This window comes from Pipistrellus hanaki (assembly GCF_964339955.1).
Source record: "Pipistrellus hanaki genome assembly, chromosome: 11".
NCBI lineage: Eukaryota > Metazoa > Chordata > Mammalia > Chiroptera > Vespertilionidae > Pipistrellus > Pipistrellus hanaki.
In genome coordinates this window covers 69,565,524-69,584,894 of record NC_140513.1, presented here as the reverse complement: position 1 = coordinate 69,584,894, position 19,371 = coordinate 69,565,524, and the positions used below count along the sequence as shown (strand labels likewise).

Genomic DNA, 19,371 nt, shown 5'->3' with positions numbered 1-19,371 from the left:
ATTCCGTGAGGGGCCACACACTCCCATCCCCCCCCCCCCCCCCCCGGGCACAGAGAGTGAGTGAGGGGCCACACACTCCCCCCCCCCCCCGGGCACAGAGAGTGAGTGAGGGGCCACACACTCCCATCCCCCCCCCCCCCCCGGGCACAGAGAGTGAGGGGCCACACACTCCCCCCCCCCCCCCCCCGGGCACAGAGAGTGAGGGGCCACACACTCCCCCCCCCCCCCCCCGGGCACAGAGAGTGAGTGAGGGGCCACACACTCCCCCCCCCCCCCCCCCCGGGCACAGAGAGTGAGTGAGGGGCCACACACTCCCCCCCCCCCCCGGGCACAGAGAGTGAGTGAGGGGCCACACACTCCCCCCCCCCCCCCCCGGGCACAGAGAGTGAGTGAGGGGCCACACACTCCCATCCCCCCCCCCCCCCGGGCACAGAGAGTGAGTGAGGGGCCACACACTCCCCCCCCCCCCCGGGCACAGAGAGTGAGTGAGGGGCCACACACTCCCCCCCCCCCCCCCGGGCACAGAGAGTGAGTGAGGGGCCACACACTCCCATCCCCCCCCCCCCCCGGGCACAGAGAGTGAGTGAGGGGCCACACACTCCCATCCCCCCCCCCGGGCACAGAGAGTGAGTGAGGGGCCACACACTCCCCCCCCCCCCCCGGGCACAGAGAGTGAGTGAGGGGCCACACACTCCCATCCCCCCCCCCCGGGCACAGAGAGTGAGTGAGGGGCCACACACTCCCCCCCCCCCCCCCCCCCGGGCACAGAGAGTGAGTGAGGGGCCACACACTCCCATCCCCCCCCCGCCCCGGGCACAGAGAGTGAGTGAGGGGCCACACACTCCCATCCCCCCCCCCCCCCCCGGGCACAGAGAGTGAGTGAGGGGCCACACACTCCCCCCCCCCCCCCCCCCCCGGGCACAGAGAGTGAGTGAGGGGCCACACACTCCCATCCCCCCCCCCCCCCCCCGGGCACAGAGAGTGAGTGAGGGGCCACACACTCCCATCCCCCCCCGCCCCGGGCACAGAGAGTGAGTGAGGGGCCACACACTCCCATCCCCCCCCCCCCCCCCCGGGCACAGAGAGTGAGTGAGGGGCCACACACTCCCCCCCCCCCCCCCCGGGCACAGAGAGTGAGTGAGGGGCCACACACTCCCATCCCCCCCCCCCCCCCCCCCCCCCCCCCCGGGCACAGAGAGTGAGTGAGGGGCCATGCTCCCATCCCCCGGCCCGGGCACAGAGCTGTGAAATGACAGAGAAGGCTGCTCTGTCAGGGGAGGTGTGGGGCAAGCAGAAGCGCTGGGAGGGCTGGCACTCACCTGCCGGACGATCTCCTGCAGCAGCTTGGCGTCCTGCTCGCGGGACCCAGTGCTGGCTTCCAGCTGCAGGTGGAAGGCGGGGGACAGGGCCTCCCCCACCACTCTCAGGCCGGAAATGCTGGAGGGGAGACACGCACAGTCAGCGCGCCCTGCACACACAGCACTGCACACAGTCTGCGTTAGCGCACGCCGCTCACTCTGACTTCCCAGCAGTATTCGAGGCGGAATTCCGGTTCTGACGGGTCACACGCACGCCCTGGGCAGAGCTCCTGCAGGAGGCGGGGAGGAAGGCCCGGCTGCTGGGTCACACGCCACAGGCTCAGGCAGCCCCTCCAGGTCCTCAGCCCCTCGCCTCTGCCCTGCTGTTTCCTCTCCTCACCTGCTCTCTCCCACCCTCCGGTGCCAGTGCTGGCTGCACCTGGTCTCAGCTGTCACTCCCACTGCAGGGAGGGGCTGCACCATCATGCTCTACAGCAAGCATGTCAAACTTGTGACCCATGGCCTGTATGCAGCCCACAACGAATATTTTTGTGGCCCAGTCAATATAACACTATGTAAGAATGTTTTAATAAAAATTTTGTAACTTAATTTTTACAAAATCCTGTTATACATAATCCTATATAATGAGGTAATATGCAAATTGACCATCACTCCAACGCACAAGATTGCCACCTCATGTGGTCAAAGATGGCCGCTTCCATGTGGACACAAGATGGCTGCCACAAGATGGCCAGCAGAGGAGGGCAGTTAGGGGTGACTGGGCCGGCACAGGGCAGTTGAGGGCAACCAGGCTTGCTGGGGAGGGCAGTTAGGTGTGACTGGGCCTGCAGGGGAGGACAGTTGGGGGTAACGAGGCCTGTAGGGGAGGGCAGTTAGGGGTGACCTGGCTGGCAAGGGAGGGCTGTTAGGGGTGACCAGGCCTGTAGGGGAGGACAGTTAGGGGCAACCAGGCTAGCAGGGGAGGGCAGTTAGGGGCGACCAGGCCAGTAGGGGAGGGCAGTTAGAGGCAAACGGGCCAGCATGGGAGGGCAGTTAGGGGTGATCAGGCCTCTAGGGGAGCAGTTAGGCGTCAATCAGGCTGGCAGGAGAGTGGGTATGAGGTGATTAGGTTGGTAGGCAGAAGCAGTTAGGGGCAATCAGGCAGGCAGGGAAGCGGTTGGGAGCCAGCAGTCCTGGTGGGATTGGGCCTAAACGGGCAGCTGGACATCCCTCAAGGGGTCCCAGACTGGAGATGGTGCAGGCTGGGCTGAGGGACACCCCTCCTTTCCACCTCCTGTGCATGAATTTCGTGCACCAGGCCTCTAGTTATTAATAACGAACTACAATGTTCACTAATGACTGATTATAAATCGTGTTGCATTCATTTCCCTTACACACTTATGCACAGGTGCACCATTTCTCTCCATTAATACTAGCAGCAAATATTTTAGCAGCTGATGGCCACGTATTAGTCTTAGATTGACTAGTATTAGTCTTAGATTGACTTGTTTGATGTACGCAACAGGAAATATTTCACTTTCAGAGAGCAAGAAAAATAGATTTGTGTTATGCTTATTAATTTGTGCAGTTATTCAGTGTCTGGTTCAAGAAAAAATATTAAATTTTATAAAAATGTTATTTTGTTAATGAGTACTCATTTATTTCAGCCCTTTGTATTCAGCATGTCTCTACTGAAATAAACCTAGATTTCTATGAAGATCGAAGCTTTTGCTGTTTTGTGGCCACATAAGCTTACGCCATATTTGGTCCATGGTAGCCTTAGAGTTTGACATGCGCCGTCTACACTGCAGTCTCCTTCCCTCCACCGACAGCATCACCACTGGTAACACTGTGTCCTTGCTTATCACCCAACTCTTTAGTCTGTATCTCATAAATTAGAGGAAGAACTGCTGACATTGACAATGGTATAATCTGACTAGCAGCAATGTTTTTGATTAAAAAGTGCCCTTCTTATTTGCATGTTTAATTTTAAATTCTACTTGAGTTAACACTTATGTTCTTCCTTCTTAGGAAACCTAACTCTCAGAGAGAAAGGTTCTAAGGGTGATTTTGATCCATCTCCCTGCACCAATGGTAATGCATGTTTATGTGACACTAGAGACTCGATGCATGAACTTCACGGACAGGGGAGGAGGACTCTCAGCCAGGCCTGCACCCTCTTGCAACCCAGGATCCCTCAGGGGAAGTCCGACTGCTGGTTTAGGCCCCAGAGATCAGGCCTATGCTGGTACTTGGACATCCTTCTTGCAATTCGGGACTGCTGGCTCCTAACTGCTCGCCTGCTGATCGCCCCTAACCACTCTGCCTGCCTTCCTGATCACCCCTAACTGCTTGCCTGCCTGCTGGCCTGATAGCCTCTAACCACTCTGCCTGCCTGATTGCCCCAACTGCCTCTGCCTCGGCCCCTACCGCTGCCGTCAGGAAGGAGGTCTGGAATGACAGCCAGGTCATTCAGCTATCCGGTCTAATTAGCATATTACGTTTTTATTATTATAGATCAGGCTAAGCACCTTGGATTGCTGTTTTATTTTGTTTCACCCAAAAAGACTTACCCTTCCCCCAGAAAAAAGTGAGCACAGAAAGCGCCTGTAGCATGCCTGATTCCTTAGATAGATTAGGACTCCACAACTTTTACTAATAGCTTGCCAACTGCACGCCAAGCAGCATGTGTCCTGCTGGAAGGAACCTTGCTGGCCTCAAACCTCCCTGCACATTATTAAGCTGCCTCCTTTCTTTGAATGTCACGTGCCATGCTATGACCTCTCAATAAGCCAGGCTGCAAACTGGAACCATGGAGTCTTAGAATCCAGGCCTTCTGGAGTATGGAGAATCTTCCAAATTGGTTTTATTAATGTACAAGCAAAAAAATATGCATTCAAAATCCATATCCTATGTAAACTCCAGATGTGTTAAACTTGCACATAAGAATGTACCAACTGTCTTTAGGTCACGTACTCTCAGGGGAGTCTTTAAAAAGTTGCTTTCCAAATAGTATTTCACATGAATTAAAAGGCCTGGGCTTTCTGTAATACACACAGGACACCTAAGCCCACCTGAGCCCTGCTTCAAACAAAGGGGCTCGCTCCCACCGGGTGGGCAGGCCGCCGGGAGAAGGAAACGCAAGGCCCTCTCTCTGGCCGCCAGACTGAAGAGCAGGCGAAAGTGTAATAAAAACCAATGGACACAGAATTATAGCTTGAGGTCAGAAGCTTAAAAGCTTGTTTCAAGGCCCATTAAACTTTTTAAATAAAATTCTGGAAAGCATATTAGACAAATGTTTAAATACTAAGCACTGGCTGGGTGCCAGGACAGAGCAGTCAACCATTCAGATGAGGCCCTTTGCATGTCCCCAGCCTGGGGAGGGCTGGACAGAGTCTGCTGGAACACAGGCGCTCCTGTCCAGGCATCAGACAAGCACAGGCTGCTGCCTTCTCCCAGGCCAGCCTCTGAGTGAGGAAGAGGAGGGTCACTGATTAGAGGGGACTCACAAAATTACGTGAAGTGACCCTGATCACTGCCTTAGATACTGTTTATCTTTACTTGAAAATAGTAAATAGAACCGATAACCTAAATGCAAGAAGCACCGAAACCGGTTTGGCTCAGTGGATAAAGCGTCGGCCTGTGGAATGAAAGGTCCCAGGTTCAATTCTGGTCAAGGGCATGTACCTTGGTTGCGGGCACATCCCCAGTGGGGGGTGTGCAAGAGGCAGCTGGTCGATGTTTCTCTCTCATTGATGTTTCTAACTTTCTATCCCTCTCCCTCTCTGTAAAAAGTCAATAAAATATATTAAAAAATAAATAAATAAATGCAAGAAGCTAAAAAAAGGGTAAGAATAAATTCCAACAAGGCAAAAAAACAAGAAAGAAATTAATTTTAAAAAAAAAAAGGGAAATACGATAAAAACAGAAACAAAATTAAAAGATAATGAGCTAGGCAAATTTTTAGAAAGTTTACCATAAAAAATGCAAAAGAAAGAAAAGTGAAGTATAATGAGGAAATAATGCAGACAGAGATAACCACGGACTATACTGAGGCCCAAGGCTGGAGAACCTCGAGGGGAGGGGAGCCTGGTCTACACAGTGGCTTCAAAACGCAGGAAGGTGGAAACATTGCTCCTTCATTTACTGAGGCTACCAGAACACTGATTCCTGGGTTATATAAGGTTGGCACAAAAAAGATAATAAGACTATTTATTTATTTACTTATTTAAATTATCAGGGTGACATTGGTTAATAAAATTAAATGTTTCAAGCATACAATTCTATAAAACATCATCTATATATTGTACTAGAGGCCCGGTGCAAAAAATTCGTGCACTGGGTGGGTGTCCCTCAGCACAGACCGCTGCCTCTCACAGTCTGGGAGCCCGGCGGGATGCCCTACTGACGGCCTAGGCCCGCTCCCTGCAGGGAATGGGCTTAAGCCAGTCTGGGCGGGTCCGTGGGTCCTCCGGGGACCTTGCTCCCAGGGCAGGTGGCGGGTGTGCCTGCCTGCAAACCCCTGGTGGGAGTGGCCTCGGAGCTGGGTGGTGCTGGGCTGGGAGTGGGCTAGGAGCCCACCCCTACCCTGGTGTGTGGTGTGTGCCTGCTGGGGCTGGGGTCGTGCTCTGAGCTGGTTGTGACGCAGCCTCCTGAGCTGGTTGTTACGTCCCAGCCTAATTTGCATTTATCTCTTATTAATTAAAGGATTGTTTTCTCCACCCCAAGTCAAGTCTCCTTCTACCACCACTAATCTCCCCTTTACTCCCTTCTACCTACTCCCACCCCCTTTCCCTTTGTCACTTTGCTGATGTCTGTGTCCAAGAGTCTTTCCTTTTTTTTTTTTTTTTGCTTAACCCCTTCACCCTTCTCACCCGGTCCCCTATTTCCTACCCCTTGACAGCTGTCAGTCTGTACTCTGTATCTATGGGTCTGTCTCCACTTTGTTAGTTTATTTTGTTCTTTAGATTCACATGTAAGTGAGATCATATGGTACTTGTCTTTCTCTAACTGGGTTATTTCACTTAGCATAATATTCCCAGGTCCATTTAAATTATAATTATGGTTATAAAAATTCAAATTAAAATACAAGCTAACTAAATATATTAGCATAGAAACTTTTTGTAATCGAGTAGGAGTTTAGTCAGAAATGCAAGGGTGACCTAACATCAGAAACTATAACATGGGGAAGCCTTGGGACAGAGTGGGGCTGTATGGTAGGGGGCAAAGAGGGAGGAAAGGGAGACAACTGTAATACTGTCAACAACTATATATATATATGTGTGTGTGTGTGTGTGTGTGTGTGTGTGTATCAGTACAATTTAGCATGAGACAAATTTATAATTTTTTAAAAATCTCCAAATCTAGAAAAAATTTGATAAAGGCCACACTCCAAAACCCTATTGTATGATGTTTTATACTGAATAAAAAAAACCCACTTTTATATTGGGAATGAGAAGGATGTTTGCTACGACTGCATGTTCAGTAGACTATTAGACACTATTAGAGACCCAGAAGCAATGCAATAAAAGAAAAATAATTAAAATTATTTAAGAATTAAGAAGGAAGAGAAAAACATTAGAGCAGATAATAGGATTTCTATGTGCATAACACAACAGACTGAAAAGAACTATTGGAATGTACGATCAGTTAGAGAAAAGAACTACTGCTTAATGTAAGATTAGTTTAGAGAAAACAAGCACATTCTCGTAAGTCAGCAATAACCAGAAAAGATAGCCCTGGAGAGTTGGCTCAGTGGATAGAGTGTCAGCCTGCGAACTGAAGGGTCCCAGTTCGATTCCAGTCAAGGGCATGTACCTTGGTTGCAGGCTCCTCCTGGCCTGGGCCCTGGTCAGGGTGTGTGGAGGAGGCAGCCAATCGACATGTTTCTCTCACATAGATATTTCTCTCTGTCTTTCCCTCTCTCTTCCACTTTCTAAAAATAAATGGAAAAATATCTTCAGGTGAGAATTAGAAAGAAAATATAAAAGAAAAAACAATTCTATTCATAATAGAAATAAAATCTATAGGACACCTACAAATAACTATTAAAGGCCCATAAAAGAGCTTTAGAGAAAAATTATAAATTTCTGTTAAAGACACAAAGGAAAATTCAAATAAGTGGATACAAATTCACTCCACATTCATCAAAACATTTAATGCAATTACAATTAAAATAGTAGTAATATTTTTGGTGAAACTTGAACTTATCGCAAAACTTATATGGTGATCTGTGCTCATTTTGGCAGCACGTGTGCCAAAAGCTATCGAGTGATAAAAACAGATGGCATTTAAAACAGTCTAAGGACTGAACAAGTAAACCAATGAAGGAGAAAAACGGCTAAAAGCCAGATCCAGCTGCAGCTGGGAAAGTGGTAGGTGACAGAGACCAACCAGTGAAGAAAGGAGGTGGTGTTTTCATAAACTGACTGTGCTAGCATCAGAACAGACTTCCTTCCCTTCACTCGTTTTCTTCCTCCAGGCACCATCCTCTTTCTGAACAGCACAGCTCCTCAAAACTGTCATGTGACTGTCCCACCTCTCCTTCCTGGTCTCTCCGGACCCGCTTCTGCTGCTCCTGACACTGCTCAGCCTCAGGCGGGAGACAGGCCCAGCTCGCAGCAGCGGGACACGTGGCCGGCTCCACTGTCTTCACTAGACTCCCCTCCTTCTTTCTCAATCTCCTGGCTCCTGACCGCTTCACAGTGAAATGCCGGAAATACTGTTTACATGCAATTGACCCGAGGCCTCTCCCTTCAACTTGAGCGGCTACATCTTGCAGAAGTCTGATGGCATTTGAGCTTAACACAGCCAGTGACCGTGCCCAGCACACTGGCCCCGCAAGTCTAACCATCTTGCTGGATAGCAAGGCTGTCTAGTCACTCAGACCAGAAACCTTAAGCTCAAGCTTGCGCCTTCTCTCTCTCTCACTCACTCACTGGAATATGAACTTCTGGCAAATCCAGCTTCAAACTCCATCCAAAATCCACTCTGGTAGGAAAGGCAAAGTCACCACACCCCCTCCTCACTGGTCTCCTGGCCTCAGTATTGCCACCAGCTATTAGCTATTTCTTCACTCAGCACAAGAGTGGCTTTGCTGAGATGCCTCTCAGTCATGTCCTGCCACCTTTGGTCAGTGCCAGGCCATGGCTTCCTGTCGGAGCCGGGCCCCTGTCACGGCCGCTGAGCCCTGCATGCTCTGGCCTTTCTCCCCTCTTGCCACACCAGCGTCCTTGCTGTTTTGTCTCCTGTCACCTCTAAATACCGGGTACCTGTGTGATGCTCCCACACCTGCCTTACTGCGGGTCAGTCTGAGGCAACTGTGGAGTCCTCCGTGCAGAACTACTCAGTGATAAGCCCTGGACGTGAGACCTGGAGCCCTAAGAGGGGGACACATGGGAGATGCAAACCTGGGAGCTGCCCACAGAGGGGTCGCGTGGGACTCCAGGATGGAAGAACACAGTCCTCCAAGGAGGAGCCGGAGGAAAGGGGCGCAGAGGCTGCTGGATGCAGCAACGAGGCAGTGAGCGTGGCCTCCACAGGCACCGTCTGGGAGAAGCATGAGAGCAGAGGCAGATTCAGCAGTTTCCAGTGCAGACGAGGGGAAGGACGTGGAGAAGGTGAGCTCCGGAGAGGCGGAGCGGGCTAGCTGCCGGAGGCGAGGGGAGTCAGGGAGAGGAATGCACACCCAGAGAGGACAGTGTAGCTGAGTGCTCATCACACGACTAGGGTCGGGGAGACCCATGACACAGAGGAGGCACCACCAAAGCCGCCCCCGTCTTTAGAAGAGAGCTGTGACATTGCTTTGGCTATTAACACAAGAGGAGACGGTTCAGAAGTGCACAGGTTTGTTAGGAGACGAGGGAGTTCCAGGGAGAGCAGGAGGCAAGGCTGCAGCTCAGCGCAGACGGACAGACAGAGGGTTAAACACACGGAGAGATGAAAGGTGGGCAAGGGCTGGGGAAAGTGGATGCCAGCCGTGCAAACCAAGCACAGCACCCTGCAGCAGCGGGGCGGCACCTGCTCCTGACGGCGACGCACGGCGGGCTGTGCTGTACGTTCACACGCCGTCACCCGCGTGCCTGGAAGCGTCCACTCCGTGCCTCCCACCATACAGGAGGCAGGAATGCCGTGTGCTCAGGCAGACACACCCAGACTGGATCACTCTGCCCTCCTCTACCGGCACAGCTGTGAGCTGCTCGCTCTTCACCTGCCTTTTCTTTTACAAAAGTTTCTAGTTTCCATATCTGGCAATAGAGAGGCCTCACATCACCAAAGGGCAGGCTTCACCTTAGAAAAGGCAGAAATGCAGGCCCCGGGCTGTGAGATCGTTTTCTGTAAGACCAGAGAACCGCCTGAAACTCACCGACCTCCACTCTCTCACCTGAGGAATCTTGAAGTTCTCTTGTGTCGTGAAAACAAACAAACCTCTCATCAGGTTCACTCCAATGCCACTGGGTTCTTTTTCTCACAGTGGCTTGGAATACAACGTAGTAATCCTAAGGCCCTGGACAGTCCGTGAGTCACCAATGAGCAGCACGCGCCGGCCTCTTGCTCCTGCAGGCATGGCGTGCCCAGAGCACATGCTGACCGTCCTGGTGGCTGCACGCTAGGGTATGTGCTGTTTTGATCTTGTGCACTGATAGCATATCCTATTATTGAGCGTCTATCACTCGAAGAACAATCATGATTCCTTAACATAACAACACAGCGGCTGCTCTGGTTTCATACAGACAGACAGACAAATCTGAGGTTTTGGTTTCTTAGTTGCAATTCAGTCAAACTGACTCGAGCCTACCTAATATACCCAAACTAAAGAGACGACATTGAACATTTTCATAATATGTGGAGAAGGTAAACTTTAAGCTGGCTGAAACACAGAAAACTTACCCTTGTAAAGCTTTATGAATTCGTTTGCACTTTTCCTTCAACACTGCAAAAATACCTGGTGAAAAAAACATCCTTTAGTGCAGTTGACCCTTGGACAATGCAAGGTTTAGAAAATCTGAGTTAAAAATTATTATATATATATATATATTTTACTTCATTTCAGAGAGAGGGAGAAAAAAACATCAATGATGAGAGAGATCACCCTACTGCACACCCTACCCTCACCAAGGATCAAGCCCGCAACCGGGCATGTGCCCCGACTGCAAATCGAACCTTAACCTCTTGGTTCATAGATTGACACTCAACCATTGAACCACACTGGCCAGGCTGAGTTTAACTTCTGACTTTTAAAAACTTAAATTGTCCCTTGGCATGTGTGGGGAATACCAAAATCCACAGATGCGTATGACAGTAGGACCTCAGCATCCTCAAATCAATGGAAGATGGTGCAGGTTTTTACTGAAAAATATTGCATATACACAGACCTGGGAAGTTCAAACCCGTGTTGTCTAAGGGTCAAATACATATTTGGAAAACCTGGTATTACTAATCCAAAAATATTTTTAAAAGACCCATTTCAAGCCCTAGTCAGTTTGGCTCAGTGGATAGAGCGCTGGCCTGCGGACTGAAGGGTCCCAGGTTTGATTCTGGCACATGATTGGGTTGTGGGCTTGATTCCCAGTGAGGGGCATGCAGGAGGCAGCCAATCAATGATTCTCTCTCATCATTGATGTTTCTATCTCTCTCTCCCTCTCCCTTCCTCTCTGAAATCAATAAAAGATATATATATGAAAAGATCCATTTCAAGTTCATCAATTTAAAATGCTGCAAATCCTTCCATATACTGACCACATACAGACAGGCGGCCAGAAATGCTTCTGGAGGCCCAAGATTTCATCTCGGCACACACTGATAGCTCTCCATCCTTTTTAGCAAATCTGGGATGACGTTTTCCACAGCAAAACGATGGCTCTTGTTCTTATAAAAATTCTACAAATAATTTGGCTAATGATAAAAGGGTATCAAGACATTTGTTACAGAAATATCAAACTAGTAAACAATCTGGTAAAAAATAGAGGCTGCATGTAATAATGTTTATGATCTTTTCCTTGATATTTTCCATTTCCTCAAGAAAAAAATTGAAAATCTAAACTATCCGAGCAGGAGGCTGGAGGGCCAGGCCACCTGCCAGGCAGGTGTGGGAAGTACCCAGAAAACTCTCATGGTGCCCTATTCTCTGAAATAAAAACCAAAGTTGAAAATTTAGAAACTTAGAAAATTTGAAATTCAAGTAATACCAGGTTATGCCTATTTCTCAAATTCTGTTTCAGGCTCTGATGAGGAAGCACTATCACAGCCAAAGCCACATTTTAAATTCAGTTGATTTTAATGGTCGTAAACTAGATACCAACTAATTTCTAAAAAAAAAAGAAAAGAAAGAAACTAACAACACTGGCCAGCACCACGCCCGCACGCCCGCAGGGAACCACGCTCCGCTCCAGCTCAGCTCCAGGACGCAGACGTGGAGGCGCTGCCTGCTCTGCGCTGCAGCCAGGCGGAGTGAGACTCAGCCCAGAGCTGTCGGCACTTCGTCTCCTCTAGCTAATTCCTCCAAAACGTGCACGGGGCCAGGGCTAATGTAACCTGCAGTCTGACTTCCTGGGTTCGAAGAGTATACCTGGATTCTCTTCCATGATGTTGAGGGCCTCAATGGCAGCAGCAGCTAACAAGGGCGGCAACGAGGCAGAGAAGCAGTATCCCTGACCGGAAAGGCGCTGAGAAGAAACAAGTTAAAAACATAAATACCCACCCCCTTCCTTCCACTGTCTCTAAACATCAATGGAGAAAATAACCTCAGATGAGGATTAACAAAACAAAACAATCGTGATGAACTCTGCATGGAATTTTGTTCCCTGCAAGTCACACTGCGGTGACCCCGGAGCAGGAGCCTGTTTGGGAGAGCACCTACCTGGTGGTCAATTACGAAAGAGCGGCCACAGCAGAAGCCCCCAATGGAAGCAAGTGCGTTCTCCATGTTGGCACTGATGAGATCAATATCATCGATCTGCCAGAAAAGAGGGACCTTGTCAATCACTCCCCAATTAAAACCAGACCAATTTCAAGCCTAGCGACCTTTCAGCACTGATCATGCCAACACCTGGGCTCTACAAGCTCCGCATGTGAAAACAGAGGCGAACACACAACCTGTCATTGAAAGAACAGACGTTCAAAGCACTCCCGCAGGTGCCTCACTTTATCCCTGTGCCACTTCATCATCGGGACAATTTATACACGGCGTTCTGGAGCAGACACGGAACCGACCCAGTGCTGCCGTGTGAACCCAGCTCAGACTGATGTGCCGTGAGCTGGCAGCCTGCAGGGTCCGGCCCTCGGGCTCTGTGAGGACACAGACACCAGAGCGGCGGTGCTGCCCAGGCAAGCACTGCCTGAGCCGTGAACCTGCCCAGCAGGATGGGACTGCGAGTTTCCGGTGTGAGGCATGTTCCAAAAACTGAGAACTTACATTGATTCCAAAATGCTCAGTGACTCCTCGGCCATGCTCCCCCAGCACTCCAAACGAAAGGCTCTCCTCCAGAAAGATCCTGGCTTTGTACTTGTATTTTAACTGAACCTAAATGTGAATAAGAAGGAGCTTTACAAGTCTAATCAGGAAGAACAAATTACCCTAACATGACAAGAGAAAACGCAGCAGCCGCTCCTCAGCACAGGCGGATTCTTATCTGGGAATGCCCACTTACTGAATGGAATTGGTACCCAACAGTCCTCAGCCCAGGGCAGGCACCTGGCAGCGGTGCCAGCTGCGCCGCACAGGAGCGCTTCAGCGCACAGTAAGCACGTGTTCTTTGCACAGTCTATTCCTGGCCACATTTCCTTATGTCTTGTGTTTCTGTTGGTGACCCTGCTGTCTAAGTGGTCCCTGGTGTAGTGCTGAGTGCTGTTCTTAAGCGAGAGGCTGTGAAGTGCCTCGTGGAGAAAACACGTGAGCTAGACGAGTCTCCTGCAGGCGGGAGTCACAGCGCTGTCGGCTGTGAGCTCATCGCTGGTGAATCAACACTATCAATCAAAGAGGGTGTCTTTAAACAGAACACTCAAAATGAGGCTGTGACTCAAGGACTCAGGAGAGGGTGGTGACTAGAGGGTCGCTGAAAACTACCTGTGTCTGCCCAGGAGCACCAGCTCAGTCTGTAACTCAGCCTCTGCAGCAGGCTTCCAGAACCTAAGTACCGTGAATAGCGACAATCCACTGAACTTGTGATGCTTCAAATGTTTCCTTCACCTCAATAATACACACACAGCATTGCTAATGACTAAAGAAGCGCAAGGTGAGCTGTTAGGAGTATAATCATGTAACCTACCTGTTAAATACAGGTCTGACCACACAAAAGCTCCTGGGAAACTTCTCTCTCTCCCTCCCTCAGTGGCATGTGTTTTAATTTTGGATCCATGTCATTTTTTAATGCAGAAAACCTTTTCATTATGTGTTCCCCTCTACTTTCAGGCTTAGAAGAAAGTCCTTTCCCATCAAGGTTAGATGCTTATTGATCTGGGTGTTCTTCTAAGCATTTCGTGTCTTTATAGTTTTGTTTACACTGTGGGAAGCTGGAAATGTGCATGTTTATTTATAGGTTGTTTTTTAAAAAACTTTCTTTATTAAGTTATTAGATATGTCCTTAGCCCCCGTTACTCCCCCCCACATTCATGCCCTCACCCCCCTGTTGTCTGTGTCCATTGATTAGGTGTTTATAGGTTTTCTTTTTATCCCCTAGAGATTAATTACCCCATATGATGTGTACAGGATCAACTTCACAACTGAATTGAAATACAGCGCTTATTAACTACTAAATTTTTATATATATGATATGAGAAGTTTGATGTCTCAAATATTCCCATGACTCATTTATTTTCATTACTAAAGATTTAATTTTGAGATCTTTTTGCACTGTCTGGCCAGTGTGGCTCAATTGGGTGAGCATCATCCCATGCACCAGGAGATCACGGGTTCGATTCTCAGTCAGGGCACATGCCCAGGTTATGGGTTTGACCCCTCAATAAGGAATGTGTAGGAGGCAGCTGATCGATATTTCTATCTCCCTCTCACTTCCCCCCTCTCTCTCAAATCAATAAAAACAGATTTAAATAAAAGATCTTTTTACATTAAAACTACAGGAATAATGTGTAAAATGTCACAAGTCTCAGATAATTTATTGATTTTCATTTTAAAAAATATTTCTATTGATTTTTAGAGAAAGAGGAAGGGGAAGGGAAGAAGGGAAAGGGGGGAGAGAGAGAAAGAAAGAGAGACAGAGATAGATAGATAAGATTGATAGAAAGAGAGAGAGAAATATCAATTGGTTGCCTTTTGCACGTGGCCTGACCGGGTATCAAATAGGCAGGCATGTGCCCTGACCAAAAATTAAACGAGAATCTTGTAGTGCACAGGACGACTTGACGCCCAACCAACTCGGCCACTCTGGCCTGGATGATAATTTATTTTTTAATCCAGATTTTATTGGCTAATCTTGCCAATATCAAATTCGGGGAGGGGGGGCACTAAGCTTTTTGCTAGATTTTAATTAAAAATTAATAAACTTATTTGGGGAGAATTACATCTTTTCAACACTTTTCCATTCATTAATATGAATGAAAAAGTTTCTAAAAATCATATTTTAGAGTGTATCCTATATAATAAAAGACTAATATGCAAATATACCGAACGGTGGAACAACCGAACATCCAGTCGTTATGACACGCGCTGACCTGACCCCCAGGAGGCACGCATGGACCATGGTGGGTGTTGGCTGTGGTGGGATGGTAGAGCAAGTGAGAGGGAGCACCAGACCAAGGCAGGGCATCGGTCGCTGTCATCAGGACAACCCTTTGGTAGTTACTGAAAATTCTTCGCTCCTGCACACCGCGGTCTCGCCTGGCACTTGCACCTGCTGCCGGCACCAGAGCTGCCACTCACACCCACTGCCAGCACCAGTCCTGATCACCCCTCAGGGCTTCTCCACCCCCCCCCCCCCCTGCTCCTGAGGGACGATTGGGGCCGGCAGTCACCTCCTGCACCTGCTGCCAGTGCTGGAGCCGTCACTCCCACCAGTTGCTGGCACCCGGCACCATCACTCAGCGCCATCAGTAGGTGTGAGCAGCGGCTGCCGGCCCTGATTGCCCAGAGGGCTTCTCCACACACTCTCCCCACCCCCCCTCCTGAAGGGTGATCAGGGCAGCAGCTGCTACTCATACCCAATCATTTCATGCCAACAACGAGTGCATTCTGGGCTGCCACCATCAGTGCATGGAGCGGCAGTAGAGCGAGCGAGGTTGCTGGCAGAGGGGCCAGGAGCTGTGGCATGAAGGGCCAGGCAGGGGCATGGAGGATGGGCTGAAACCCACCCGTGCCCACTGCAGCCTCATGGTCCAGTTTCTTTCAAAGTGTACAAATTATGCACTAGGCTACTAGTTTAATAATATCATGACAGTACTGGTACGCAAATAAACAAATCCGTGAAAGAGGAATCCCACAATCAAGCCCTATTTTGTGTCCTGTAACCTTTCTGTACTCAGATCTGGCACATCCTGACCTCACATGCACTTGTGGTCTTGCTTCTCTGCTGGGCTGACACTTGCCCATCCACAATGCTCTGGGATCGTAGTCCTACAACAGACGTTCTAACCTCTTCTGGCCCCCGGTTCCCCTCATTATTCTATCAGTCTTTGATACTCATGAAAACAAGGAGAGGAAAATAAAGACAAATCTTTCATTAATATTTAGGATGTATCTGTATTTCCTCAAAACATAGTGAAAACTTTAAAAATAAGCTATGAAACCCTTATTCAAAGTGATGGACTCATAGATTCAAATTTCCATGGCCAAATGCAAGGGTGGTTCAACACGGGAAAATTAATCAATGTAATAGACCATATCAATAGCACAGTACAGCCAGTTCCTCAGTAAGTGAAACATGAAACTACCATGTGATCTAGCAATTACACGGCTACACATATAGACACACATCCTGAAAGTGGATGCAAACAAGTAGTTGTACACAACTGTTCACAGCAGCACTATTCACAATGGCCAGAAGGCGGAAGCAACCCAAATACTCAGCAGAAAAACAAAATGCAGTGTACCCATGGACTGCAGTGCTCCTTAGCACTATGGAGGAATGAAGTGCTGGTCCATGCCACAAGTGGAAGGACTAGAGCATGGAGCTCAGGGAACGAAGCCACACACCACGGTCATATGGTGAATAGTTCCCCCTTCAGCTTAGTTTACATTTCATGGTTTCATCACCCACAGTCAACTGTGGTCTGAAAGGATTAACGGGAAAATCCCGGGAATTCAATAAACAGTCCATGCCAACACTCTATCCACTGAGCCAAACCAGTTAGGTCAGAAGAAATATTTTAGAGGCTGGAGAGGGACCAAAGGAGGTTGGCTGGCCAGAGAGGGGCCATAGGAGGTAGGCTCCAGGGCGTGTTTTGCCAGTCTCACCCAGTCCCGATTGGCTGGACCCCAGCAAGCTAACCTACGGTTGAAGCATCTGCCTCCAGTGGTCAGTGCATGTCATAGCAACTGGTCAAACAAATGGTCAGACACTTAGCATATTAGGCTTTTATGATATAGGATTACACCTTGCCAAAACCGGTTTGGCTCAGTGGATAGAGTGTCGGTCTGCGGACTGAAAGGTCCCAGGTTCGATTCCGGTCAAGGGCATGTACCTTGGTTGTGGGCACATCCCCAGTAGGGGGTGTGCAAGAGGCACCTGATCGATGATTCTCTCTCATAGATGTTTCTAACTCTCTATCCCTCTCTCTACCTCTCTGTAAAAAAATGAATAAAATAGCCCTAGCCAGCTTGGCTCAGTGGATAGAGCATTAGCCTGTGGACTGAAGGGTCCCAGGTTCAATTCTGGCCAAGGGCACATGCCTGGGTTTTGGGCTCGATCCCCAGTGGGGGTGTGCAGGAGGCGGCCCATCAATGATTCTCTCTCATCATTGATGTTTCTATTTCTCTCTCCTTCTCCCTTCCTCTCTGAAAGCAATCAATAAATATATTTTTTAAAAAATGAATAAAATATATATATATGTGTGTGTGTGTGTGTGTATATATATATATATATATATATATATATATATATATATATATAAATATATAGGATTACACCTTGATGAAGTTGGTTTTAAAAATGTGAGTCTAGATCATTCTTTAAAGGCCAGGGTAGGCATTCCATGCTCCTCTAGTTCCCTGGTATGATTAGTGTGTGCTTCTGACCTTATTGTGCATAGCAGTGTGGATGTTATACATTAAAAGTGGTCATAAAAAAAGGCAAATTGCCAGAGTCCAAATACTAGGATAATGAAGTCATGGCTGCTTACCAATTCTGGAAGGGGACAAATGGTGCCAGTATTCATGTACAAGCCTTCGACTACAATGAAACGTCTAGTTACACGTGCCTTGCGAGGATTCTTTAAAAGAAAAACAACAGACATTTAAAATTTTAGTAACTCCAAATACAAACATCTATTATAAGACTTATTCATCATGTTTGAGATCATGCTATTATGAGAGAAAGAACAATGCTTTCTCCTCTCAGACATGTTTTTCAGCTCCTGCAATCAACTAGTAGACCTGACACACACATACACAGACACATTTGGTTGAGGCACTTTGAGACTATTATTATACAAACAGATCCCTCCACGCTCAGAATGACTGGGAAGGTGCCCAGGGAACTTTCTGGGATGACCGGATGTTTGATGTCATGATAGAGGCCATGTTACTTGGGTTATATGGTTCTAATCATTGGTTAAAAGGCTAGGGTTTGTGCATTGCAGTGTATGTAAATTTTACCTAAAATATAAACTATAACAGCCGGGCTCATGGCTGGTGAGCACAGCAGCTCTGTAGCAGTGCTAAGCTGTCAGTCGGACATCCCCCAAGGGCTCCCGGACTGCAAGAGGGTGCAGGTTGGGTTGAGGGACCTCGGCCCCAAATTTTGTGCACCGGGCCTCTAGTATCTATATAAATTATATAAATTACATTATTCAAATCAGGATTTTACTGCAATAATTTTAGGACATGGATTTTATATTACTAGAGGCCCAGTGCATGGATTCATCCACATTGAAATAAAATTAATTAGAAGGTGGCCAGCAGGACAGGGCGAGACGGGCCAGACACACCCTGGAGCCAACCTCCTGTGGTCCCTGCCAGGCCGGTTGCACCTGGGGCGGCACTGGGACACAAAGGGCATCTGCAGAGTGAGCAGGGTCCCTCTGGCAGGTGAAGTCCCTTGGCCTGACATGTGGGAATTGGGCCGAAAACAACAGTCTAACATCCCTCGAAGGGTCCCGTAGTGCAAGAGGGCACTATGCAAAGCTGCTGTCTCAGCAGCTTCTGCGTTGAGCATCTGCCCCCATGGTCAGTGTGCGGCCAGTTGGGTGGTTGCTTAGGCTTTTATATATGGACTAGAGGCCTAGTGCATGACATTCCTGCACTGAAGGGGGGATGTCCCTCAGCCTGGCCTGCGCCCTCTCACAGTTCGGGAGCCCTTGGGGCATGTCTGCCTGTCGGCTTAGGCCTGCTCCCCATGGAGTAGGCTTAAGCCGTCAGTTGGACATTCTTAGCACTGCCACATCCTTAGCAATGCTGCGCTTGCCAGCCGTGAGACAGGCTCAGGGCTTCTAAGCAGCACTCCCCTTGTGGGAGCACACTGACCACCAGGGGGTAGCTCCTGTGTTGAAATCTGCCCCCTAGTGGTCCGTGCACATCATAGTGACCGGTCGTTCTGTCATTGGGTCAATTTGCATATTAACTTTTTATTATATAGGATGTTATGAGCATTTCTACATTACTTAATATTATTTAAAACATGATTTTAGGGGAGAAATAATATTCTACTTTATAGGTTTACCATAAACTAATAATTCTCCCAATGTCCCATTTAGGCTGTTTCCCTTGTTTTGCTTTTTTACATCGAATCGTAAATATCTTTTAATTTCTGACACCACTTCTGAGTATCTCCTAACAACAGCACCCACATCCCAGTCCCAAGGATACAACTACTTAAGAATACTGGAATGTAACTGTCTAAAGGCTGTGCCAATGAAACCCCCATGGTTCCCAGAGGGCCCTCTGTCTCATCACATATATCTGTGT

At 48.6% G+C, this 19,371-nt stretch overlaps 1 protein-coding gene across 2 annotated transcripts in view; it reads right to left on the bottom strand.

Annotated features, from left to right (window-relative positions):
- The window catches only part of SPTLC1 (serine palmitoyltransferase long chain base subunit 1), a 65,524-nt gene that overhangs the window by 4,695 nt on the left and 41,458 nt on the right, over nucleotides 1-19,371 (bottom strand). For both annotated transcript variants that reach the window (XM_084899030.1, XM_084899031.1), the window contains 6 exons: nucleotides 17,589-17,678; nucleotides 12,712-12,819; nucleotides 12,157-12,252; nucleotides 11,866-11,962; nucleotides 10,188-10,242; nucleotides 1,320-1,437 (listed from right to left, as the gene is read on the bottom strand). In XM_084899030.1, coding sequence (XP_084755156.1) covers nucleotides 1,320-1,437; nucleotides 10,188-10,242; nucleotides 11,866-11,962; nucleotides 12,157-12,252; nucleotides 12,712-12,819; nucleotides 17,589-17,678 — 564 coding nt within the window. The remainder of the gene's footprint in view (nucleotides 1-1,319; nucleotides 1,438-10,187; nucleotides 10,243-11,865; nucleotides 11,963-12,156; nucleotides 12,253-12,711; nucleotides 12,820-17,588; nucleotides 17,679-19,371) is intronic.